This window comes from Zophobas morio, unplaced genomic scaffold (assembly GCF_036711695.1).
Source record: "Zophobas morio isolate AGI-343-1 ecotype UQ-CSIRO unplaced genomic scaffold, CSIRO_AGI_Zmor_V1 ptg000031l, whole genome shotgun sequence".
Classification (NCBI taxonomy): domain Eukaryota; kingdom Metazoa; phylum Arthropoda; class Insecta; order Coleoptera; family Tenebrionidae; genus Zophobas; species Zophobas morio.
This window is the reverse complement of record NW_026972136.1, coordinates 12365394-12392527: the sequence shown is the minus strand read 5'-3', so window position 1 is coordinate 12392527 and position 27134 is coordinate 12365394. Positions and strand designations below refer to the sequence as shown.

Below are 27134 nucleotides of genomic sequence, written 5' to 3'. Positions count from 1 at the left end.
CAATGAACGTTTTTGACCCGCACATAAAATATACTTTTAAACGTCTCATCGGAGCTGAATTTTACCATTTTGAAAATTAAATGATAAATTTCGATATATCATATATCGTGAAATGACTAATGAATAACCAAAATTTGAAGTCGTAAAATATACACGAAATCTCGTAAACCAATTCCTTTATTTCCAGACATTGGGAATAGCATACATCAATATACGTAATTATGAAATTCGTTTAAAATTTACAACATTTTGCCTTTTTTTCTTAATATGTGTAGACTTATTTCAACAACAAGAAACTTAATAAAACATGTCTGAAATGGTAAATTTTTGTAGGAAAGCATCGATTTTGCAAGTAGGTTCCGCCCCTCGGTCTGACAACGAATGAAAAATTTATCACAATTAAGCTTGTGATGGGTGGGGCTTAATTTTTGGCCTGTCTTTTTCTTAATATTCTTTGAACAACGCGATACTGAAAAACATGTCTTTTACTTCTTGTATAGAAATAAGTATTTTGTAATTAAGCTCCGCCCTCTTGGCTCACGACGAATAAAAAAATCATCACAAGTGAGATAGGGCGGGTGGGCGGGGCTTATATTTTGCCTTTTTTTTTCTTAATATATGTAGCCATCTATTCACAACAAGAAACTTAGAACATGGCTAAAATGGTACATTTTTTCATTTTAAATATGTTTCAAGTTTCCTGTGAGTGAAAAGAAGTCTACATACAGTATGTCCCCGGATTGAGTTCACAAGAGGGAAAAAAACTGTATTTTCTATTTTACAAAAAAATGACATAGGAATAACATTTTTTGCTTAATTCAAAACGAATAAATCTGCAATTAAAATTTTAATATTATCAGGCTGTGTCCCTAAAATCGAAAAAAACTAAAAGTAACCAAGAACTTAGAAATATGAAAAAAATAATTTTAAGAGTACAGACCAGGAATATTGAAGTTTTAATTGCAGATTTATTCGTTTTGAACTAAGCAAAAAATGTTATTCCTACGTCATTTTTTTGTAAAATAGAAAATACAGTTTTTTTTCCTCTTGTGAACTCAATCTGGGGACATACTGTATATTAAAACAAAGGCAAATGTAACACCCCCCCCCCACCCGTCCTATCTCAATTGAGGTGTTTTTTTTTATTAGCCGTGAACCAAGGAGCTGGAGCTGAACTGCAAAATACGTATTTCTTTACAAGAAATTAAAAACATGTTTTTGAGCATCGTGTTGTTCAAAGAATACTATGTATATAAAGAAAAAAGCAAAATATAGTTATAGCAAAAATAAAAGAAAAACTACCAACCAATAGAAAACTAAAAAGAAAGAAAACGAGTCAATGTTGAGATACTAAATGCCAAGAAAATAACACAACAAATTGAGATATAATTAAATAAAAGACTAGAAAATAAAGATACAACACACGAAACAATAGAAGATGAATGGAGCCAAATTAAAACAGAAATGGTAGCAACAGCAAAGAAATACATGGATAACACCGAACGAAGAAGTAGAAGGGAAGATTGGCCTTGATAAGTAGAAACATTGCAAAAATAGGAAAAGATCAAAAACCAACAAAGGAAGCAATAAAATATTATGAAGAAAAAAGGAAAATAGCCAAACAAATATGCAGAAGGAAAAAGAGAGAACATTTGGAAAAAAAATGGATGCAATAGAAAAACACTACCAAAATAAAGAGATACAAAACTTCTACCAAGAAGTCAGGAAGACAAGATAGACCACGAGCCCGAGAACGGTATACAGAAGAAGTAAAGAGGGACAACTGATTGGAGACACAGTAGAAAAACTATACAGATGGGCGGAATATTTTGAAGACGTACTAAATGACAAGAACGGGGGAAGAACAACAGCCAAAAGTAGTGAAAACAAGAAGACAAGAAACCAGTGAAAAACAAAAAAAAATAGAAGAACCAATCAGACAAGAAGTGAGTAGAATGATACAAGAAATGAAAAGTCATAAAAGCCCCGGAGAAAATGGAATACCTGCAGAACTACTGAAAATAGGAGCAGAAGACGAAATACATGGAAATGAATACAGATGACGTAAGAGAAGATAGATACGAGTATATTAAATTAAAAACAGATAGAAAAAATACAAGATAGAAAAAGTAAATTAATTTATTTACCTAGGAGCCACAATAATAAGTAAAGCCAAAGAAGCAAAGAAAATAGAAAAAAGAATGCTAAAAGGCAGCAGAGCAATGGGTTCTCTTAACATCAATAATGCAGAGAAAAAATATACCGCGAAAACCAAAAATACGAATGTACGAAACAATCATAAGACCAGTGGTAACGTACGTAAATGAAACATGGACAGTGAATAAACAAGACGAAACGAAATTAGAAACATGGGAAAGAAAAATACGGAGAAAAATTTTCGGAGGAATCAAAAGTACAGAAGGAGAATGGAGAAGAAGGACAAACCAGGAAGTCATGAACCTGTATAGAAGACTGAGGATCACACAAAAAATTCGAGCGCAAAGAATCAGATGGTTAGGCCACATATCTAGAATTTCAGGACAAAGAATAGCAAAAAGAGTATTAGAAGGAGGAAGGGTGAGAAACGAAGAAGAGGACGCCCAAGAAAGAAATGGCTAGAGAAGGTGCAGGAAGATCTGAAAACAAAAGGAGTGGAAAACTGTAAAAGTGTAGTCACAGACCGAAAGAAATGGAAACAAATAACTGCCACACAGTAACACGTAACCCCACTTTTTTCTAGTGCGCCACTTTTTTGTTACTCAGTATACATATAAATACAAAACCTGTTGAGTTTTTCTTTCCAGGTTGTTGTTTGGTACTATGTATTTCAATAATTCATAAAATAAATTTTATAAAACACTTAAATTAACTTTAAGAATTAATATTAGATGAATACTTAATATATGTAAAAGTGGTTAAAATCAATTAAACATTCGAGTATAACATACGATTTTACAATATATGAACTAATCAAAAAATGAGATATGAGTATTTAATAAAATTATTGTCCAATAAAATGGTCGTTATTATAACATAAGGACAATTTTAATTATGACTGATAAGATAGAGTACCTCTACTACGTTTTTTACATATCCTTTTGTATAATTATGACTGATATCTACAAGACAAAGTAATACGTGCATTTTATCATTATCATTAGGTACATCAAACTTTAACCTTTAATGCATCATCTTATATATAAAAAACTAATTAAAGATCAAAGATTAAAAAATGGACAACACATTTGACACAAACAATTTCGAAACTTCCTGTTGAAAAGGCCTGCAACTTTTATCACAGAATTTTTATCACTGCACATCTACTGATTTTAAATTTCATTTAATTTATTTATGATTTTCGTATTTTTTTAGAAACTATATTTCTTCGTTGTTTTTCAGTTCATACGTTCTGATGGTATGGTTTGCATTGGATTTATTTACTTCAATTTATTCCAAAAACAAATTGTTACATGTTCGCTAAATAGGGAGTTTTTATAATTACAAGTTATATCAGAATTTTTTTTAACTGACGCGATATCTCAAACAATGAACGTCAAATCATTACGGTTAACATCTTATGTGACGTAGGAAACATCATATGCTTTAAAAAAATCATTAATAACGCATTTACCATTTCGTAGTATAATTTACCACCATGAGAAATCGTCTCAAAATTTCCCCACCATAATAAAATTTTGCTTGTCGAAATTTTCCAAGTAATAAGGATAATGTTACCTGAATATGAGAGTTTAAGAAAAAATGGCATTTACAACCAAAACTTAAAGCATATGCAAAAATTCACTAGAGTCATTCCTAAGATATCTAAACGGTAAAATTTTGTTGTAAAATTTGAAATATTTTTCTAAAATTATACATACATATTTTGAATACGATTTACTTACAAAATTTGAGGATGAAATCGTGTTTTTGGTGAGAGTAATAAGTGAACAAATTTTGTTTAACGTTTCATTATCTACTCGTACATGATATTTTTTAAATAAATCAAAATTACTCACATTTCTTTTTCAGAAATTTTGAAATAAGAGTCAGTTTAGAGACATTTTATTGTACAAAACATCCTCCTGATAGTGAATTAATGCTCAACGTAAGGGGTGTTTAACAAGTTTTTGATGGTATTAAGTCAAAGTAGACATGAATTTTTTAGTTTTAAAAGCAAAAATGTTTCGAAATTTAGCAACCGAAAGGCTGAAATAGCAGTAACAAAATACAGCTAGTCGTTGTAACATTTGGAACATTAAAATATTAAAGATGTTATTCAAACCCTATCTAAATAACAATTCAGTTAAATTCACACCTTAAATTTGGCAACATTACCTTGAAGAATAACGTCATAAAATTAAAAATTCTGATCACAAGGGCAATTTATCGAGGCATTTAGGACAAACTTACGTCGCATACCACTTATTGTTAGATCCCACAATAACTAAATAATCATCTAGATAAAAAGTATTACAAAAAGATCAACGTTTCGTCTACCGTTAAGCGGGTTTGCGGTCACTTAACCCACATATTTGATAATTATCTATAAAATCACTCTTATCTTCTAACGTCTAACGATTATAATTAATAATTTAGAAACGTGCAGAGAATTTTGCAAACGAGACTTGGTTATCTACAGATTTATCTACATGTGCACCAGTTCCTATTTAAACTATTTTAATGACAACTTTACCGTTCCAAATATGGAAGAAACTGAAAGTACAAATGAATGACCCCTAGCTTACCTTACCTGCAACAGCAGAAGCGACGGCTGCGACCAGGAAAGAAATGCAAACGGCAGGCCCCGATATATTTTTTGCTACGGATCCAGCTAGCACGTAAACGCCAAGACCCAACGTGGACCCAACACCCAAAGCCGAAAGGTCCAGCAAAGACAAAACTCGAGCAAGTTCGCTGGTTTCTTCGGCATCGAGAGTTTTTTTGCGAGTTAAAGAGGCAAAGAACTTTTTCGTCATCTGGAAACGAGAAACAAGGTAGAGAAACGAAAGTCAAGAAAAAGCGTATATGAACACGAACTTGAGTTTTTTCACCTGTCATTGTGAAAGCTGGTGTACAATTAAAAAGAAATGAGCTATAAGTGTTTTATATCGGGATAATCTTATCAAAAATCTCAGATAAATCAGTAACCAATGCAAAAATATGTTGCAAGATAAAGGATGAACAAATTTTGAACAACTTTGCTTTTTTTTAGTATAATCCGGTGTTGTCACACTCGGACCGGAAAACAGACTTGGATTGATTTTATTGTCGGTATCTATTTCGTAGTAAGTAATTCGTTATATTAACTAGGTTACTGTCTATCGAAAAACACACTTTTAAATAATTTGTTTTATTTCAGACTGTTTCAGAGAAAAACAGTAATCTCGGTAACGTTTATCTTAAATTGACAGTGACAATGCGGATGTCAGAAAAACATGGCTGGTCATTCATAAGAATCATAAGAATTTATTATCGCTACCGCTTTATCTGCCTTTTTTCATTTGAAAAAACACCTTTCGAGGCAACAAAGTAGATTCTTTTTTTTCTTATCGTAAATTAGTTCAGTGTAATTTGAACTAAAGTGGATGTTTAACGCCAAATTTTAATACAATGAGTTTTGATAAGAATTGTCGCGGGACTGTTGTCACTTGAAAGTAATACATCTTCATTCAATCGTTTCTTAATCAGCCAAGGTACAAATATGTTATCACATAAAACGATGAAGAGTAAAATGCAATGTTTACTTGCGGAATTACTAGATATTTTATTAAAACTAAATATATACAGCTAAGGTTTTTATAAACTTAGAAAAGTTAATATATTTTATTCTGGGAAAAGTGATTTTTTGTAATAATATACTATCATTTTATATTAAATAATAGAAGAGTTCTGCTACAAATAAAAAAATGGATCGAAGGTTATTTCGACGGAACTTCCCTCAATCAGCTTTCTTAAAAAAATATAACATTTGCTTTTACGAATTTATTTTATATGCGGATTTCTATAAGTTAAAATAAAAATATGTATGTAATCTTAAAGTAAATGTAAAGAAGCATTTTTGCAATAATTTTGTGATGAAATCCTATGAACAATTTTTCAAGGACTCGTATAGTGTTCCAAGAGTTGGTTCGTTTTTACGACTGCATCGTATTGTGAAGAAGTTAAGTCTTCCACAATAGGCCTTGCCGCAAGTCATCCAGCGGTCATAAACCATCAACAGACCAATTCTTAAGATGATTTATGGCAGGACTATTTATATTTTCAATAGAGTTCCTAATGCTTGCAGTAAGTGAGATTGCAGTGCTATAAAAACGGAGTCAGACTGGGACAACTATATACCAACTTGGTTAAGTGCAGTGTAATACTAATAATAATAGTATTCTATTCCCAAATGTTCGGCAAAATGGAGAAAACCGTTTCTGATTTAATCAATAAAATAAACTGACACATTAATTTTTTTTTTGAGTTACCCTGCATAAGCAATTATAGAAAATATGAATGCAATGACAAGTACAGTCTGATCATATTTTGTACATTTTCGAAAGGATTTATTCTGCAAAATTTTGAGATTACGTCATTAATTTTTTTGAGGGTGTGGATAAGCAGACATATTTTGATTAAAAAATTACTATGCTTATGACAACTTTGAAACGTTTCCAAGATTTCATAGCATCCGGTGTTGCAGATTCAAAAATAAATTGCAAAATGTTGTTATATAATTTTGATTTTTCCCAAAAACCTGGATGTTTCAAGTAAAAACTCAACACGGATTCATAAACTACACGTGTAGGACTATGCTATTGTACACAAATTAAAACAAAGGGCAATTGTGAAGTCAGGTCATCACGTTGTTGGTGTGGATGATTAGCTAATTTTTGGTTAGCGTTTTACCCACAAGTTTTACCATCTACATGATATTCATAATACACGTATAAAATTTGACAACAATCGGTGCGGTAGTTTCGTAGATTATATGTCTAAGAAATATCAACAAAGACGACGGAAACGGGAAACCTATTTTTTTACACTCTAGGGATCCTGACACATCAAGAAAATATACAAACTACTAGTCGCCCGATGAACTCCATTACAAAAATTTCTTAATTTACGCTCGGGAAGTAAAAAGGTGGATTCCAGTCCTAGTCATTACTTCCGAAAGTAAGTCAAAGACGCTACTTTTATAAAAATACTTTTATTTGTAATCTACAACTAAAGATTTTTTAATTATTTTTCTGGGGCTCCGAAAACCCCCGTATAACGTACTGCAATGCAATGAAAAACAATTATATTTTTAAAATACTACGTCGTAAACTTTTTGCAGCATTAGTAATTAATAATTATTATTTGTGCACCACAGCAATAGAACTTTTTATTCGTCATCAGTTTTTTGTGGGGATAAACCGATATATTTTGATCAAAAATTCACATGCTTACGATCGCTTTAAAACGTCTGCAAGACTTCAAAGCATTCGGCTTTGCAGTTCCTGATTTAATCAACAAAATAAGTTGACTTATTCATTTTTTTTTTTATTCCCCTGTATAAGCAATTATGAAAATATGATGCAGTAATAAATTGCAAGTATAGACTCATCACCATCATATTTTGCACATTTTAGGTAGGATTTATTCGGCAAAAATTTTGAGATTGCGTCATAATTTTTTTGGAGAAGATAAACAAAAACATTTTGATTAAAAATTTATTATGCTCACGATAATCTTACAACGTCTGCAAGATTTCAAAGCATTAAGCTGGATTTATAGCTATTCCGCATACGCAAACGGACCCGGATGACGCAACGGAAGAAAGTTCATCAGGTTTTGTTAACATGCATTTACAACTCCACACCCGGAAGTGGCTCCGTAACCGACGCAAGTTTCTTGCGGTGCTTATGTTCGACCAATACGCGTGACTATTGTGCCGAAAGGATCCGAATAAATGCGACGAAAATCGAATCAAATTGCATTAGCTTGTAAAAATTGTAAATATTTCTTAATCGCTTGCTGTCAAATTTTATATGTGTATTATGATTATCATGTAGATGGTAAAACGCTAACCAAACATTGTCTAATCTTCCCCATTGACAATGTGATATTGCACTACACCTCAAAATTGTACACAGTAAATGGGTTTTAGATTGTATAAATCCATGTTGAGTTTTTGCCTGAAACGTTCAGATTTTTTGAAAAAAAAAGCAAAATTATATAACAACATTTTGCAATTTAATTTTGAATCTGTAAAACCGAATACTTTGAGATGTTTTAAGGTTATCATAACCATGACAAATTTTGAATCAAAATATATTTACTATGCCCCCTCAAAGATAAATGAGTCACCTCAAAATTTTGCCTAATAAAGCCTATCTAAAATGTGCAAAATGTGATGTTTTTACTTGTGATTTAACGTCACATACATGTTTATTTCAATTTATAGAAGTTCTCATAAAAAATAAAGTCCGCAAAATCAAATTTTATAATTTTTCGAAAATGCTGGAAATGTTTCATTGTATTTCAGTAGCGATGAAAGTTCTGACGAAGCACAACATTGGACCAATTTTTTTTTTATATTTTCTGAATATTCGACAAATTTGAGTGCAACTTTTCCGACGGTTTAAAAACAACGGACGAAATTTTACTAAACAAAATTATAGATAGTACATAATAGGTATGATATTTTAAGTAAATAGCAAAGGACGGGAATGTGGATACCAGTGTTGTTTCATGGCTGTCATTTTTGTACCATTTATCTTTATCCTTCATGCATAATATTATAAAAATTACATGTTTCTACTCCCACATAGTAATGTGTGAATTACAAACTGTTTATCCTCACAGTAAATCCATAGTTACACACACTGACATGCAATGGCAGTACGTAATAGGTATATATATGTATACTACGTGCATGTTTGAATGCTTTCCAGAGCAACAACTATAAACAAAAAATATTTGCTTTTACAAAAAAATGGAAGTTGAAATGTCTTCAGAAAGTGATTCACAGTGTTTAGAACTAACTCTCCCTGAAATAACTGCTCTAGCAGCCGCTGCTCGCAATAATCTCTTACCTAAAAATTCCAAAAAGAGATACAAAGTTCAATACAATACAAATCAGAAATTCATGAACCGGCGATCCAAAACAAGGTTACATCATTTTCAGAGATCATTCTCATGGCATATTTTGGTAAAATTCAAGCCATCGTCATTATGTTATACATATTAAACTTCAAGCATTTCTAAAAAGGCAATCTTCTGGATATAACAGCAAAAAGTCAAAAATACTTACAGCAGCAGATATAAATAAGTTTATAAAAGAAATTCCTGATCTAGTTCATTTATTTACAAAAGTAGGTTAAAATATTTGTTGGAAATTCCATATCCAATCATTTTTAGCAGGTACCTGGGGTTGTGAGAGGTGGGGGTGTGTCCCACCCACCCCATTTAGTCGGTACCGGTACACACAATTTGTAGCTCGAGTTCTGGAATAAATCCCAACTAAAACGGTCGCAGTGTTAATTTTGGTCCTTCGAACCAATTCTAAATAATCACAAACAATGTTCACTATTTTATTTTCGAATAACTCTCCCTTGCTTTATAGGTAGTACTCATAATTCCTATTTCTGGTACTTGTTGGCGACAAGAATTGAAAAATTAAAAAGAAAATGACATAAAGTACACTGGAAAAATATTTGTTGCGAAAAGACGTGACAGCAAAACAAAAATATCTAGATCTTTCATTATTTAGGGATCGTTTTACCAAACTCATAGAAAATACTTCAATCTTCGTGCCCAAATTCAATTCACACAATTTTTACTGAATTATCAGAAAGGAAGAGTAACAAGGCAGGTAGTTGGCATTAATTAGATACGCAGCGTTAAATACTTCAGAAACATTATCTTTGAAACCTACACCATCCACATCCTCTTATTCCCGTAAAATTCCCGGTAGTCCTGAAATAACCTCTCAACAACGATAACGTCTCAACGCAACAGTAGTAGTTCAAATTCAGAATCTGCCACTTCCACTTCTACAACCAACAATATAGACGAAACTTTTTGTATACACCTTCTTCAACCGTGTCAGTCTCGTTGGCATTATTACAAAAATTACGGACACTTTTGGTGATAAAAAATTGTTGCAAATTTTACTACTAATATAAATAATAATAATTAATTATAAAATTTAGCCTATCTTTGTAATACCAATTTTTTTTTCAATGGATCAAAATAGAAAGTTTGACAAAAATAGTTCTCGACTTGTAATTGGGCCTATTTAAAAAAATAGGTATTACCTAACAATTAATTCGTTTTGTGTTACAATATTAGTATAATATAGTGGACCAAGAGCTATAAGGTTATATGGCCATCATAAAATCATCCCATTGTTGTTTACAATAGAAAAGGTTTTAGGGTCGTAAATAAGGTGTCCACTGCAGCTCGACCGGCTGTTGTGGTTTCGTTCAGGGGCGGCTTTCACTAAATATCAAAATCCACCACTCCATTATTTCTTTACTACCTGAAACCGCTGCGGGTTCCGAAATAACTACTCGCTTTGAAAGCCGGCCCTGTTAAATGTGAGCAAGAAATGTTTAGAAGACGATTTATTGCCAACCGGTAAGCTTAGTGCGAACCACACAAAGGGGGTATTTATTTGCGGTCAACTACTTTTATGATGGTCATATAACCTTATACCTTTTGGACAAGTATACCTAGTTGTATACCTATAGTTTTTATAATGGTTAATTTTTTTAATAAATTTTTTCAAAAAAAAAAATTGATTAAGAAAATTAGGTCGTAGAAAAAATATATGACACAACTCTAGTGATCAACTAATTACGAACTCATCTTATACTTCATTCTTCGTTCGTAATTAGTTTTTTACCACCCTCGATATGTAATATACTATTTTTCTATATACACAGTAATATAATAATATGGTTTTGTGTAGCTTTTAGCATAATAATAGTATTAATAATAATTTATTATAACTCCTCAATATCATTTAACCACATACTAAACGATAAGAAGCATTGTACTTTTTCTCCTGAGAAACCTGTACAGTTTACGCGTACCACAATTTATTACAAATACAAAATTCTGAGGCACGGATCGTTTCGAAAATTGATTACACTACTCAAAATTCTGTCAACACCATTGTTTTAGCTTGCCGCAGTCGCCTACTTTGGTGCAGATACGTCATGGTGACCACTACCGTGATAATATCAATTTGTGTTACTGATAACTGTTAAAATGTGCTTCAGTTCAATTTTGTAAAATTGTGGAACAAATTCATCTAAAGACGTCGTCGTGGAAACTGATCCAGGAAACATTTTTTTATTAATGAACACATCAATAAAATTACAATAGATACAGTTTCCACGACAAAACTTTGGCTTTTCGTAAAATTTATGGTGATTGAAAAATTATCCAGTTTACCGTCGATGAAAATCTAATTGAAGTTATTGTTAATATCTAAAGTATTTAACTGAAACGCAAAATAAATTGAATCGTAAGAAATGCTTTATTAAAGTTAAAAATAACGATGTTTATATAATTTACAATTGCATGTACAATTGAATAATTGCGTACAAACAACAAATATGTAATTTTAACGTCTAGTTTAGTTTGCCGGCGGTTGTAGATAATATTTTATTCTTATTCTTGCAAACTGCACAAGTACGGACAATTTAAAATATATTTAAAGCAGATAACCAACGGGAAAAAATGGCCTCCTAGCAGTAATAACAAGCTTTTTTCCGATGTATAAACAAACACTTGCAATTGCTTGCTTATACATCGGAAGAACGTCACGTAGAAATTTGTTTTGATTTGAATGAGTTTGTCGCCTCAAAACAGGACTAAAATTATTAATTGAACCACAGTCGAGCAAAATGTTCTGAATATTTTGGTTTTTAGTCAAAATTTGACACGAAATGCAGTGGTTTGGTTAATTAACATCCACACGAAAAAACTGACCGCATGTATTGTCTTTGCTATTTCTATTGAAACACTACCTGCCGATTTTGTTTGAAATTTATCAATTGGTAATAACTTATGGTTGATTTAGAACAGCTTTTAATTGGAAAAATGATCTAAATATGAACATTGCCAAATTTACAATCAACATGTGTTGTTTCAGTAGAAATGGCAAAGACTTTACATGGTACGTAGGTAGGCTATAACGTTATTATTTTGATTTTCAGTTTGTAAACATTAGTATTTGTTTCACAACTGGATTGAATTGTCTTAGTGTACAAAGAGCACGTCCGGTATGATTGCTTCTGACCTTAGTTGTCTAGCTAGTGTGGATGTTTATCTTAAAGCAGTTATTGAAAAATCAAGGCTATTCTTTATAGGGTCTTCATTATTACCTGTCAGATATAACGGAATTTTTCAATACAATCGAACAATACAGCTCGTTCACACTCTTTAATTAATTATATATTATACTAGCGGAACCCGGCAGACGTTGTCCTGCTTGTGTATATATTTACTTTGTATATATGTGGATATAAATGTATGGTCTGGAGCGCAGAATGCGTTGTAGAAAACTGAATAATAAGATAACTCATATTGATGCTATTCCATTTATTTTCATTAGTATACACAATGTACACATTTTTGTATTAGTAATTCACGTGAATGAACAAAATTTTTGACTATTGTATGCGCTATATATGCTAGTCCAAAAGGTATAAGGTTATATGACCATTATAAAAGTAGTTGACCGCAAATAAGTACCCCCTTTGTGTGGTTCGCACTAAGCTTACCCGGTTGGCAATAAATCGTCTTCTCAACATTTCTTGCTCATATTTAACAGGGCCGGCTTTCAAAGCGAGTGGTGATTTCGGAACCCTCAGCGGCTGCAGGTAGTAAAGAAATAATGGAGTGGTGGATTTACATATTTAGTGAAAGCCGTCCCTGAACGAAACCACAACAGCCGGTCGAGCTCCATTGGACACGTTATTTACGACCCTAAAACCTTTTCTATTGTAAACAACTTAATTTCGACACAATGGGATAATTTTATGATGGCCATATAACCTTATAGCTTTTGGTCCACTATAACTGAAACAACTTGAACACATTTTAATCAATACTAACATCTATCGTAACGCTAGTGGGTAAACAATATTTTTGGTTTTTCGATTTGGTGTATAGACGTACAGAGTTTTTGGAATTCCTACTCTGGAGCAAGCAACATACAGTTGACCATGCGAAAAACATGGATTTCCTAAATTTAATCCGGCAACGCGCAGAGACTGCCCTTGGGTTTTGTTGATTGCCATCGCGAAAGCAAGACGCACAGGAAACTGTAGTCGTTTGAATGTAAAGGGCAAATCAGTAGGAACCATTGGAATGCGCGGAATCAGTTTGATTTTTTGGATGGCATTTTCAATAATCTCTAGTAATTCACTCTTTGTTATTACTGAGGATTGTAGACAGTGAACATCACTAATGATTTTATTTTGCGGTCAATACGATTTTTGTTGTAATACCAACGAAAACAATGCTGTCATTGGTGCCGCCATATATCTAATACTTGCTAACTCTTCAGAAGTAACATAGAAACGGTGTTCACGGACAAAGGGAGACGGGAGATATTGTTTTCTGTCTAGAAAAGTACCGAGGGTCTGTGCGCACGTACACAAAATAGAAGCGAACGTATGAAATGTCAAAACACATCTAGTCACGTTATCGACTAAAAATCAAGCAAGAACGAGTATATGAGCAGTACTGTTTGGTACTATAGAGAGAAAAAGAGGTCCGATATATTGCTTTGCCGTTGTGTTTTCGGACTCTTTTGAGGCCTGATAGCAATATAGTAGTATTCGATATATGGGTGCCGCTGATTCTCTAAGTTCACAATACTTTAACAGAGAGGCTGATGTGCTGCAGTGCCATCTAGTGGCAAGTTACAGCAAAATCGATAACGCGAAAATATTCTCCATGGTCAAATACCAACGTATATCAATTTTCATGAGGATCGGTTGATTGGTACAGAAGTTGATGTGTTGCAGCGCCATCTAGTGGCGAGTTACAGCAAAATGGATAGGGTGAAAATATTCTCCATAGTCAAATGCCAACGTGTACCAATTTTCATGAGGATCGGTTGATTGGTACAGAAGTTGATGTGTTGCAGCGCCATCTAGTGGCGAGTTACAGCAAAATGGATAGGGCGAAAATATTCTCCATAGTCAAATGCCAACGTGTACCAATTTTTATCAGAATCGGTTGAACGGTGTAGAAGTTGATGTGCTGTAGCGCCATCTAGTGGCTAGTTACAGCAAAGCGGATACCACAAAAACCTTCTCCATGAAAAACCACTTACATGTGCCAAATTTCATGGTGATCGGTCAAACGATTTCGGAGACTATCGATCACAGATATATATATATATATACCAACATCCATTTTTATATATTAGATGTATAATACAATTAAAGTTTGAGTGGTACACTGGTACTGATATTTAAAATAATTGAAACAGATTTTTTTCAGAATTTGCTTTGAAGTACAAATTTTTTAACTAATACATTAGCATAAATTATTTTCGAAGTCATCAAAAAGACAGAGATGAATGAGATGACGCAAAAAACTAATGTCCTTCCCGTAAAAATAACATATAACATGTAATGGTAAATAATAGTGTTTAGTATTACAAATGAAAGAAATGATATATTATAACTTATAAACGAGTGATAATGTAAAGATCACGCTCGTTAGCGCGAGTGATACTGACCCCAGGAGCTTATAATGCCATTTCGGTCATGTATGATCGTTTTATCTTACAGTAGTAACTTTTACATAAAATTAAGAATAAGATGAACCCATATTAAAAGCTCATTTAACCTGAAAAAGCATATTATTATTAGATGTATTAGTAGTATCCATCATTACATTACATTACTTCACATGTGGGAATTTTATCTTACTTGTTAATAATATTGAATTTTTGTCTCGGAAAACAGTTGCATAAACAAAATCTATTATATTTGATCCTCCTTTTTTGAACGTTAACGTTGATTAAACAATGTTTTATTCCTCAAATGAAACATGGAGGAATTATTAAAATATTGACCCTTTTCTTAATCAGTAAATTTAAATATACCAATACAAATCACTCAATAATTTTATTAACATGTTTGAAATCGTAACAACAAGAAATATTTACAGTGCAACTATAAAAGGGTCCAAAATTAGAACGATTCTGAACTAACATGGATGAAGTGTTGCTATGATCAGTGTTGGGCAGTATCTAGATACTTGTATCTAAATAATGTATCTAGATACATTTTTGGTTATCTGGTATCTGTATCTAAATACAAAATTAATGGCCCAGATACAGATACATTTTTTTATTTCACTTTTTTTCAGTAGTTATTAGTTGAGTTATACTAGTAGTCATTTCTGATACTTCATGTTGGTGATTTTGGTCACATAAACAAAAATAGAGGTAAGAGGTCTACTAATAGCGTTCTGTCACGGAAATTTTCATATTTTAAATACCATCATTTCCTACATTGTAGCCTTCAGTACTTATACATCTTTAAATATAATCCTGAGGGGTAATAAATCTAAGCCATGGTAAGAAGGTATTTTAAAAACCATAAACCACAATTCACTATTCACTGCGTTTTACGCTTGTCGGGGCAATGCATTTTATTTGTGTACCTGAGCAACCCGGGTCCGGTAGGCCCCCTGGTTGTATTTGTGTTATTAAATAAGAGTAATTTTAATAGTAAAAATATTTGTTTAAGGTATGTTATTATTTTTAGAAAATAATAATTGCGTGTTACATAATGATTAATTTTTTCAATTGGCACAAATTAGTTCTGTAATCGACTAATCGGGCGTTCAATACATACATTTCTCTCGCATAAATCGCATATTTGTTACTGTTTTATATCTTTATTTTTCAGACAAATGTATCATCTTTTTCTGTTCCCACATGTGTCATTTCTTCACTTTTTCATTGTTGGATCTAACGCGAGGCGGGCTTGGCAGGTCCGTTTTGCCCTAGAATGTGCCGATTATGTTTAAGTGTAAATCTTGGGCAATAAAATTAATATTTTTACAACCCTCGGTAGAATAATTTATCGTGATATATTCTCAGAAATCGTGAAACGATATTAAAATAAAATGAGTTTCAACAAAAATCTGAAAATTTAAAGTTGCACTCTGGTGATTCCGGCCTGCCAGGCAGCCTTTGGTCCTATAAGGGGTTTAAATACCTTTCTAAGAAATTGTACTAGTTTTGCCTTCGAACGGAACCAGCTATTCTTCCCAAAATGTATATACCTGCCGCACCGGGATAGACGATTACCGGACATGGTCATAAAAACATCGTAAGCCAATATTGAAAAATAATAATTTATGACAGGTTGCCGAAAACAGACCTTCAGCACAGAATAATCATTTCCCGTATTCTTCTGAAATATTAATTTTAATGCTGGAGATAATTATTAGATATACTCAAACACAATTTGGACACTGTAGTATGGGAACAAAAACAAAATATTTTTTTAACCGTACGTAATAAATATTGCACAATTTGCGACACATCAAACAGCGAAGCGATGGCCTATTTGCAGGAAAAAAGAAAAGATTTTTCAGTCTTGAATAACTATGCTACAGGAAAATGTTTATTTTTTAAACTTAATACCACAATCCCTTCTTCTGCACCGGTGGAACGGGTGTTTAGTAGCGGAAACCAAATTCTGACACCAAGAAGAAATAATTTAGGTGACAATACGTTCGAAATGTTGTTAATTTAAAAAAATTCATTAAACAATACATAAAAAAATACATAAACATGTTTTCAGTTATTTTATTCGCCAAAGCTTCAAAAAGTATCTGTTTTCTTGTATCTGTATCTAGATACATTTCGAAAAAATCAAAAACAATCTATCTAGATACTTTTATCTTCTATATATCTGTATCTGTATCTAGATACTTTTAAAAGTGTCTGTCCCCAACACTGGCTATGATAAATAGATATGTTGTGTTCTTCTTCGTTAAAATCGCCCCGATTACTGCTACCAATTGATGTCGATGGCATGATGCTACTCTCAATTCACGCTTAACGCATGAAATAATCTTTTTGGATATCTCTTTTTTCTTTACCAAACTTTGTTCAACATACGTATATCCCTGCAACTGGTCGATGAATTCCAATTCCAACCACCGTGGTTCTTGAGCGTGAGACGATCCCCATCAGCGTCCGTTAAAAATGTCACAGAGCACCAACAAAAACAGTACCCTGTATATACCGTAGAATCTGGTAGTTCGAAAAATTAAGCAATTAGCCGTGGAAATTTTGAGAAGGTTGTTAGGTGCATTTATTCTCTATGTAATTTATAAATAATCGTTTGTGCAGCATATTTTCTGGCCTCAGTCTGGCGTATTTCTCACTTTCTGCAATTTTCGCACCAAATATAATTACTTAAAGTTTCACAAAAATGTGATAATTTTTTCTGTTGACAATTACATATAATTATTCCTCAGGAATAAAAGACCTTTTTAATCCCTTGTTATTTAATATACTATTAAATTCCGGATAAACCTAAATACGCAAAACGAAATTTACGACTACTGTAAATGCTATATCAATTTCAAATATGTAGTTATAAACATGAAAACATATTTTTTATACAAGATTATTTACTTATTAAACTTGTTTTATAATATTTTGGAGAATATTGTGTTGTTTTAGGTCTAATAAAGATTAACTTTTCATAAATCCTCTAGTAAAATGTAAAAAAATGTTCATAATAAAAAATATTTACGTACAACGTTTTTCTAACACTTGTCAAACCGTATTTTTCAATAAAAGTTTGTTGAATAATAACAAGGAGGGGCTATTACCAGTTCAGCATCTATATAATAGTATTAGTGTAGATGTCAACGTTTTTTATAGTTTCGAAGATATCTGTTTATTTAATAAAGCCATCATTAAACAGACACACAACAGACCCATGGAAATGAGGATCCACATTTAAATTTACACTAGAATTGAAAATAAATGTTTAAAATACCAACTTTTTAATGCCTAAAGACATTCGTAAATCGTCAACCTAACTCAAGCTGATTCAGAGTGTATAAGAGTATTATATGGGACAATATAATAAGTGGAAGGTTAAACACAAACAGAACTTGAATCTACACTCACTGACATATAACGTTAATGGACAATAAAATACCTATGTAATTTGTGATTTTGTGTTAACGACTTGCAGAATTTTGTCACGACTTTTAAAAACAATAGAAATTACAGGTAGAAATTCTCATTTACACAACAATAAATAATATAAATAAAGAGTCACAAGCTATCGTAAAAATCAGAACGAGGTGATATAATGGGAGACTGTAGACTAAAGAGGGAACTGTGGGTTCACTACTGATAATAAACGAAAGGAAAAAATAATACACAGAAATGCAGAAGATCTTATAGTATCAACTTGTACATAAAAGTAAGAATAAGATTAATCCAATTTGGAAGCTCATTTAACGTATAAAATCGTATTGCCAAGTAGTACCTATCCATAGTTACGTTACATCACTTGTGAGCATTTTACCTTAGGTACTCGTTAATAATGTCGAATTTTTGTCTTGGAAAACAGTTGCATAAACTACCTCAAAATCTACTAGTATAAAGCGATTATTATTGTGGAACGAATGAGTTTTGACTACGACAAGCGCAGCGAGAAGAGGCCAAATAGAATGAGTGCCACAAGATGTCTTATGAAAAGAGTGTAATATATTATTTTTCTACTTTGCATTGTAAATAAATTTTAAAAATATATTCTGAAAAAAATTATTTTCGATTAGGGATTTTTGACAGTCAGTTGGTAACAAAATCAGCATTTTCGTGATCATTTAAGACAAAAAGGAAAAGTAAACTTATTTTTTAATTGTGTTTTCTTTGAAAAAAAAGTGTATTAGACACACCAAAGTTATTTAAGAGCATCCCTTCATCTAGGCAACCGTAAATTATTTAGAAATTATATATGGTGGAGGCGCCGGGCAATCCCAAATCATAAATACAATTTTCACATTAAACTACCATCTAAAGGAAACTAAATTCATTCCATTGTGTAAATGTGGAATGTAATATTATGTTTTCATTATTTTTACCTCCAGGACATAGATACATCTTCTTATCTATGTAAAGCTCCAGGCAATAAGGCAAAGTGTAAAACCAGCACCGTCCTGTTTGTTGTACCTCCGCGATCCCCGTTCGATCAATTTTTGTCATTTACAATTAGCATATTAGATGCGTACCATTTCAAAGCCTTTAACTGTGTTTCCTGATGTACTAAATAGCACTGATCATATAGTATTAATGTTCATAAAAAATTGAAAGTCATTTATGAAAATAGAAAAAGCAGGGGCTCCAGAATAAAACTCTGGGGCACACCATGATCAATGGGAAGACATTCAGATCAGCTGCCTATTATTTTCGAAGAATGAGTGGAGTTGGTTTTATAATATTTTTGTTTATACTTTAGAGAAAATAGGCAGTAGAGATGTGGGTTTATATTTATGTGACTCTTTCTTATGAACTGGAATCACAACAGTGGTTTATAGAAAGTTTGAAAAAATACAGTCTTTTAACCACAGATTGATTAATTTCGTTAAATCCGAAATGTTGACACTAATAATAGACTTCAGCAAGCAGATGTTCAATTTGTACACGTCAAAGGAATTGTTATTTTCATAGGTTCATAATTACTTCGCTAACATTTGCACAGAATACCTCGGACGGTACGAATACATTAACAATATTAGAATTTTCACAGAATTGTTTACAGTTAGACATTAAAAACAAAGGATTATCTGCCGTGCTATCTACCGACTTTTTAAGCTACTATCATAATCAAAAAATTTAATATTTTTCCACATGGCATTTTCCTAAAGTTATTTCTGTTTGAGTCTTGAATTTTATAAATTTTAGAGGTGTTATCCAAATTTTTTGTGTGTTGCGCATTAATATTGATCTTCGCCAAACTATTTGATGTTATTGATATTTCAATGACTAACTTTAGTCGTATTTCCGGAAAAAATCTGTTTGCATTTACAAGGTTCCAAACTATATTTGTTAAAGTCACGCTACCCCAATACGACGTCTATGGGTTTTCTAGTATGGGTCGCGATGATGCAATATCTACATATGTCATTGTTAAAATTTACTAAAAAATTTGAGCATGAATTTTCTGTGGCATTTTTCTCCTGTGGTTGTTTCATTTCCAGATTTGTATTTGACAACGTTTTATTTTTATTGGGGAATTGATTTGTTGAATCGAAGCTCTTTCTTTCATCAAATGATCAGTGGTTGGAAGTAATTCAATTAGAAGTAATTAATTACTGTAATTCAATTCCTTTTCAAGTAATGAGTAATTGTAATGCATTACTGTTAAAAAAATATAATGGTTAACTGTAACGAATTATTTTTTTTGAGTAATTCAGTCACTTTTACAATTACTTTTCGCAATTACTTTTAACCCAAATACTCAGAAATATTGTTTTGTTATTCTCTACGAATGGTTTACCTCACCTGCTGGGATTATTATACCTGGTTTGTCCCCACAAAGAAAAAATTAACCCAGTAGGAAGTTAAAATCTAAAACGAATTTAGCACAGAATTTATTAAGAAACCAGGTAACCATAATATACATAAGGCTCTTCATCATTTTAAGGGTGAGCTAAAGCGTATTCCAGCATAGAAAAATACAAATTTTTGCCAAAAGTATACGTCCGTTTGTAATAAACTTCACACCGTTGAAATGAGCGTTAAAAACCCTACTCAGTGCTTTTCCGTTTTTTAAATTTTGTTGTCAAAAAAAACTACAATGCGTTAAAATTGTATTGAGAATGAGATTATCTGGGTTTCGCTATTTATGGATCAATTTTAAAATTTCAAAAAGATATATTAGTAGAAATTGTAATAAAAAATCCATTGCGCTTTACAGAAATAAAATATCTGAATACATGATTGAGTAAACAGGGGCAGAATATTTAAAATTTGTGGTCAAACAAACTTTAGCCATTTTTCTGGTCCACTCAAATCTATAACAGATAACCGATAGAGCCCGTCGTTTTAAACCCCTCATAATTTTATGAGAGCGTCCATCCTCTAAGGTTTTTTAAATTTAATCTGTAAGTCACAACGCCAAGTAAGAGGCAATTAAAAACAGACTTTTAAATTTACATGATCTTGTAGCCCCCTTCTAAGTATTTAGGAACATCATTTTTATTAAAGATTAAAAGATTTGCGTCCACAGGTATAATTATCGGTGGACTAATATTAACGATACATTTACACGTATAATAAGATATTTTGAAATCTCCCATCAATGCAAATTTTTATTTAAGAGTTGTTGCAGTTGGCATCGAAATTCTATTTGTAGCTAGAGTGGAATGAAATTCTCTCGTAATAACCATGATTAATAATAATTAGAACAACCTGTGTTTTGTTACTGCATCTTACGGTGTCTCATTTAGATAGATTATATTTTAATAAGTTAGTAATGTAAGTTTGCAATTTTGGTGAAGAAATTTTCATGAGAAATCTACTGTTAAATTTTAGGGTGCGAATTCTGTAACACCTGTGTATACAAAAATACAATAGGATTTACAATAAATGAACTTTAAGATTATTTTTACAGCTGGACGAAAATGAATTTATACATGAGAAATGACATTTGTGTCACGCGTTTAGGTGTTAAAAACACAATTGACTGTATTGTTGCAACGTTACTGGAATATCAAAATTTGTTATATTCTGCCTATATACTTAGTATAATACATATAACATCATAGAATATATATTATTAACAAAAGGATAATAATTCCAAATACTGATAACCAAAATGAAAAACGAGGTTTATCTCAAAAGTTAGAGTCATGGACTACGCAAACACTTATAATTAAGCTCGCCTGATACTTCAAACAAATGAAAATAGCTTTGCTGATGTAATCGAAAAAGAAATATTGTAAAAGATAACCGATAATAAAATTTGAATGAGAATAACGTCTACATTATTTTAAACTAGAACAGACTAGTATACACCAGTTCCTCTTAGTAGCAACTTATTGAAATTTTTGTATAAATTTGTTTGTTAAACTTTGAAACCTGGACTTTTTATTGAATATGAAATTAGTTCTTTAAAAGAATGTTTTACTAAATTCGTATCTCTTACGCAAGAAATAATTTAGTACGCAGCTAAACATAAAAATGGTATTAAGTTTCCTTAAATTTTAGATTCTTCAAATTCTGTAGCAATAATGTTTCTCTAAGAAATACAACAAAATAATATCTTCAGCGCTTTGGTACCTAATTTCTTTGAAAATATGCCATATAAAATAACATTAATCGTATAAGATATTTCAAATCTACTACCTTAATTATTATATATATATAAATGAAGTGAATTGTATCATGAAGAATTAGCAAAATTAATTTCGTATAGGTTGCTGTACTTTAAATTTGTTAAATTTCCTTAACTTTTGCGATTTTTATCGTGATTTCGTCAGTAAACTTAAATGACAAATCACGTTCCAAAGTCTTCAAGTACTTAAACACGAACTGAAAATTTCGTTTCAACAATGTTCGAAATTTTGTTACCATGTAAATTGATTACTCTTAAACGTAAATAAGTTATTTTAAGAATGTTGTTAGTCAGGTTATATCCGCTATTTTAATAACTAACTTATTACATTTCTTTTAAGCAAATAACAAAGAAGGAAAAATATTGTGGAAGATAATAGAAAAAATGGGATGGGAAATTTTGAATGGAAACGAGGAAGGAGATGAAAAAGAAGAATGGACGTACGTAGGGGCCAGGGGAGAATCAGACCACATGCCACTAGAAATAAAAATCAAAGGAAAAGAGCAAGAGTACGAAAAACAAGAGAGAAGAAACGAAAGAAAAGAAATAGAAAAAAGAATATGGGATGAAGAGGGAATTCAAAGATATAGAAGCAGACTAGATAAAAAGAAATTCGAAGTAAAAGAAGATATAGAAGCTATGATAGCACAACTGATCAACTTAATTGTAGAAGCTAAGGAAAAAAGAAAGATATACATATGGCAAGGGAGGAATAATGGATGGAACGGAGAATGTAGTGAGTTGAAGAGAAAAGCAAGGAAAAATTAAGAAAATGGAAGAATAACAGGGGAATTAAAGAAAAATACTTAAAGGCAAGAGAGAATTATAGGAGAAAATGTGAAGGAACAAAAAGAGAAAAACGAGAAGAGGAAGAGAAGACAATAAAGTCCCTGAAAACAGAAGAAGAAGTACGGAGATATATAAACAAGGAACGGAGAAGAAAGACTGAAGCCAGTAGGAGAATCAAAATACATGAATGGAAAAGACACTTTATGGAACTATTGGGAAGTTGTGAGGAAAAATGCTGCAAAATAAATAAAGGAATCAGAACGACGGTAGAAATGTGGAGAGGTTCGGAAATAACAGAAGATGAAATAGGAAGACAGATTGAAAGACTGAAAAGAGGAAAGGCACCAGGATGTACGCAGATGATTTGATGACTGTGGTAAAGAAAAGAGAAGAAATGAAAACAATGATTAAAAGTTTCGAGAAGTACGTACAAAAAAAGGAATTTGAAGTGAATGTGGAAAAAACAAAAATGGTGTTTGGGAAGAAAGTAAGAACGGAGAAGGAAGAGTGGCCATGGAGAGGGAAAAAGATTGAACAGGTGAAAGAATTCCAGTACTTAGGATATGTATTAAAGAGCAATAACTCAGATAGAGCGCATAATCAAGAAATGGTCCGAAAAGCGAACAAAATCATACGAATAGTATGAGGAATAGGAGAGAGACAATTTGGACATGATTATAAGAGAAGGATGATGATGTTTGATAGTTTGATCAAAAGTGTATTTATGTACGGAGCTGAGATTTGGGGATGGAGGGAATATGAATTAAAATGGACATTGGGATTGGAAAAGTATACGCCGGTGTATATAGTGAGAGAAGAAACAAAAAGGGAGAAAATGAGATTGGAAACGGGTAAAAGGGCGGTTGGATTTGAAGAGAAGTTTAGTGAGAGTGGTGACTGTAAAATATTGCAAGAATGTTGGAAAGAAATAAGAAAGGAAGAAGCAAAACATGTTTGGAACGAATGAGACAAGTATTATGAAGGAAAGGGATATGCATGTGAAGAAATAGAGAGAATGAAAGAAGAACTGAGTATAAGAGATAAGGATATAGATAAGCAAGAATGCAGAGATGTCTAGATATAATGCAGAGTATAGAAAAATAGTAAGAGATGAAGTACCAAAGTACACACAGAGAGAGAGAGTATAAAGGAGAAAAGAATGATGGCGAGATTTAGATGTGGAAATGAAAAGAAAAAGAATAATTTTTAGATGGATTAAACTGACAGAAGGTGTAGGATATGTTGGAGAGAGGGAGAAACAATAGAGCATATGCTGGAAAGATGTGAAGGATTGAGAGCATCAGAGGAAAGTAGGGAAGAAGTGCTAAACTAGGATGGAAGAGGACTGAACTGGATGAAAAAGTACGGAAGATAAGGCAAGAGCAAGCAGAGAGAATAGAACAACTATTATACATATAAAACTCGAATATTTATTTTATTTTATTTATTTTTATTGATTTATCTGTATTATGTAGATTAAGTTAATTTGTACCCCTACTGGGAATCTTATTAAGCCTGTAAGGTAAATAATAAATTAATACTACTATTACATTTCTTTGAATTAATATATATAAGGAATTCACGTTCGGTAGATGTAACTAGATTTGGTAACTTTTTTTTTTAAGCTGTGTAACTGCGGACATAATTGTTCTAGTGTATAATGTATTACTGGAATGTCAGAAAGTAGGTATCAAAAATGTGACATGTAAGTAAGTAAAGGTCAAATATCGAAAATGTGATGGTTTTGTGGTAATTTGGTGAATCTATTTTTGAACCAAGGAGAAAATCGCATCCCTCTAAAAGCCCAAAGAGCAACCCGCATGTAAAATTTTGAATTTTTTCCCTTCACTAGTTTTTTTAGGAGGACAAGCTTTGATGTCATCATCATGGATCCACAATTTCACCATGGATCCGTTCTGGTATATCCATGTCTCATTCAAGAAAATGAAAAGTAAATCTTCACCACAATCACGCAATTGGAGATAGGTACCGCCTTAGAAATTTGATTCTGGCAGCTATAACTTGTTTAAAATGTGAAAAACTTCGCCTTCGGAAACCTAAATTTATACGTGTATTACGTACAATTATTTTCAAAGCCGAGTGTTTTACCTCTTACAAAACAATAACGATTATATAAAACTTAAAAACCAATTGTAGAACGGAACCAACAAAGCATGTAGGTATATAAATCTGCGCAGTCGTCTTTCTGATTCTGATTATAATATTAACGGCACAAGCGCCGCTGTATCTGTATTATTTTAAAATTCGAAAAACACTCGACAACACTAGCGAACTTTACGGAGAAGATTTCTGCCACCAGTTTAACTGTTTCCGTTTTACCCAATTTTTTGAAAACCACGAAATATTTCTTGTTTCTTTTCCTTTAAAATGAGCTTTCTCGTGATTACTTTTATGGAAATTGTTTCCATGCTGTATTTAAGGATTTTCTTGAAACGAAGCGTGTTGAAATTAGAAAAACTTCGTTTTTTTTCCACACAATTCAGATTTGACATTTGAATTAGAAAATTAGACAGTTGATGCCAATCTTAAATTTCTAGTGATCTTAAGATTGCAACTTAACCACAGAAAAGTTTCTGTCAGTTACTTCTACCGAACGTGAATGCTTATTATGTTGGTGTTTTTTAAATATTTCATTTGTAAAATTTTGATTGACGTCATTCAGAACCAGTGACAACTAGTAAGGAAAGTACCTACGTTGATCCTAAAAACGTACGTGTTTATTTTGGAATCTAGCAATAACTGATAGATGTATGTTGGGTTGCATTGAAAATTAGGCAGGGTCACGTTATTATAATACTCACTCTGTATATGTGTGCATATTTACATGTTTTTTCTACCTATAATTCCGAGCTTTAGTTATCATTTTACAATTAAAGATTTTCATATTTACCGATTGCAGCAAATTTTAGCGCTTTTATTATGAAGGAAAATATACACGTCAACTTTATTAACGGTTTTTGATTTTGCACTAATGGCCTATAACTTTAGGCTATCAACAACCCAGTCAGTATTCTAATTTACGCATTTGATAAGCATCGGTACACTCCATTAATTTCAGTGTAGTGAAAATTTTATTTTACATTCTTTGCCTAATAAATTTTCACGCAGTAAACTCGTGATACGATAAAACTGACTTTAAATTTTAAGTTAAAGGAACAAATTTGGATAAATACTTCGATCGTCGTCACTTGAACATTATTATCAAATCAATTAGTCATATCCTCAAGTCATCAAATTGCGCCACAAATAATTAACGTTATCACAAAAGTCAGTTAATTGATCATGTTAAAGCTTAAAAGCACCCTTCACCCACTTTATTGTAAGACGAAAAAATACCTACGTATTCGGTGAAAACTACTGATAACTTTCACTAATATCGTTTGATAAAAGTTAACGTCATCTTTGTAGGACAGATGTAGTTTCTTTTCATGAATAAAATATTTTTTGTTCGGGCTTTACCCAAGAACTGAGTCTCCTTGTAAACGGATTTTTACATTGCTGGCTAATTCTAGAATCATTAAACCATGCGTGTATGCATAGAGTGAGGCTAGGTATTTCCAGGCTACTTTTTATTACCTACTACGTTACGTAAGTGTCTCTTTCTCTTCATGAAATATCTTTAGTTCGCTTGCAGCTATAACAATTATTTATATTAATTTTTGGATAACATAAACTTGATTAGCACTGCTTTCAAATTCATAAACATCTACAACGTGTATAATTACAACTCGAAATTTGCATACTATGTTTATAGTACAACCCAATCATATTTCATATGCAAAAATATATAAAAGACGACTGCAATACAATTAACCATTTACCGGTTTTGATAAAAATCCAAGTAGTTTAATCATATTTTGTGCAAACATATTCACTTGTTTGACATTGCGTCTCATTATTTAAACTGAGTCTAAATTAGTGTCATGTTTCTTGATATAA

The 27134-nt window shown here is 32.0% G+C and overlaps 1 protein-coding gene across 2 annotated transcripts in view; it reads right to left on the bottom strand.

Moving 5' to 3' along the window:
• Positions 1-27134, bottom strand: part of LOC135139299 (cationic amino acid transporter 2-like) — a 59177-nt gene that overhangs the window by 28445 nt on the left and 3598 nt on the right. The window contains exons 1-2 of one of the 2 annotated variants that reach the window (XM_064069482.1): positions 5038-5064; positions 4751-4976 (exon numbers count right to left, since the gene is read on the bottom strand). In XM_064069482.1, coding sequence (XP_063925552.1) covers positions 4751-4976; positions 5038-5058 — 247 coding nt within the window. In that variant the 5' untranslated portion in view covers positions 5059-5064. Of the gene's footprint in view, positions 1-4750; positions 4977-5037; positions 5065-27134 lie in introns of those variants that run through there. The other variant, XM_064069483.1, reaches the window with a different exon arrangement.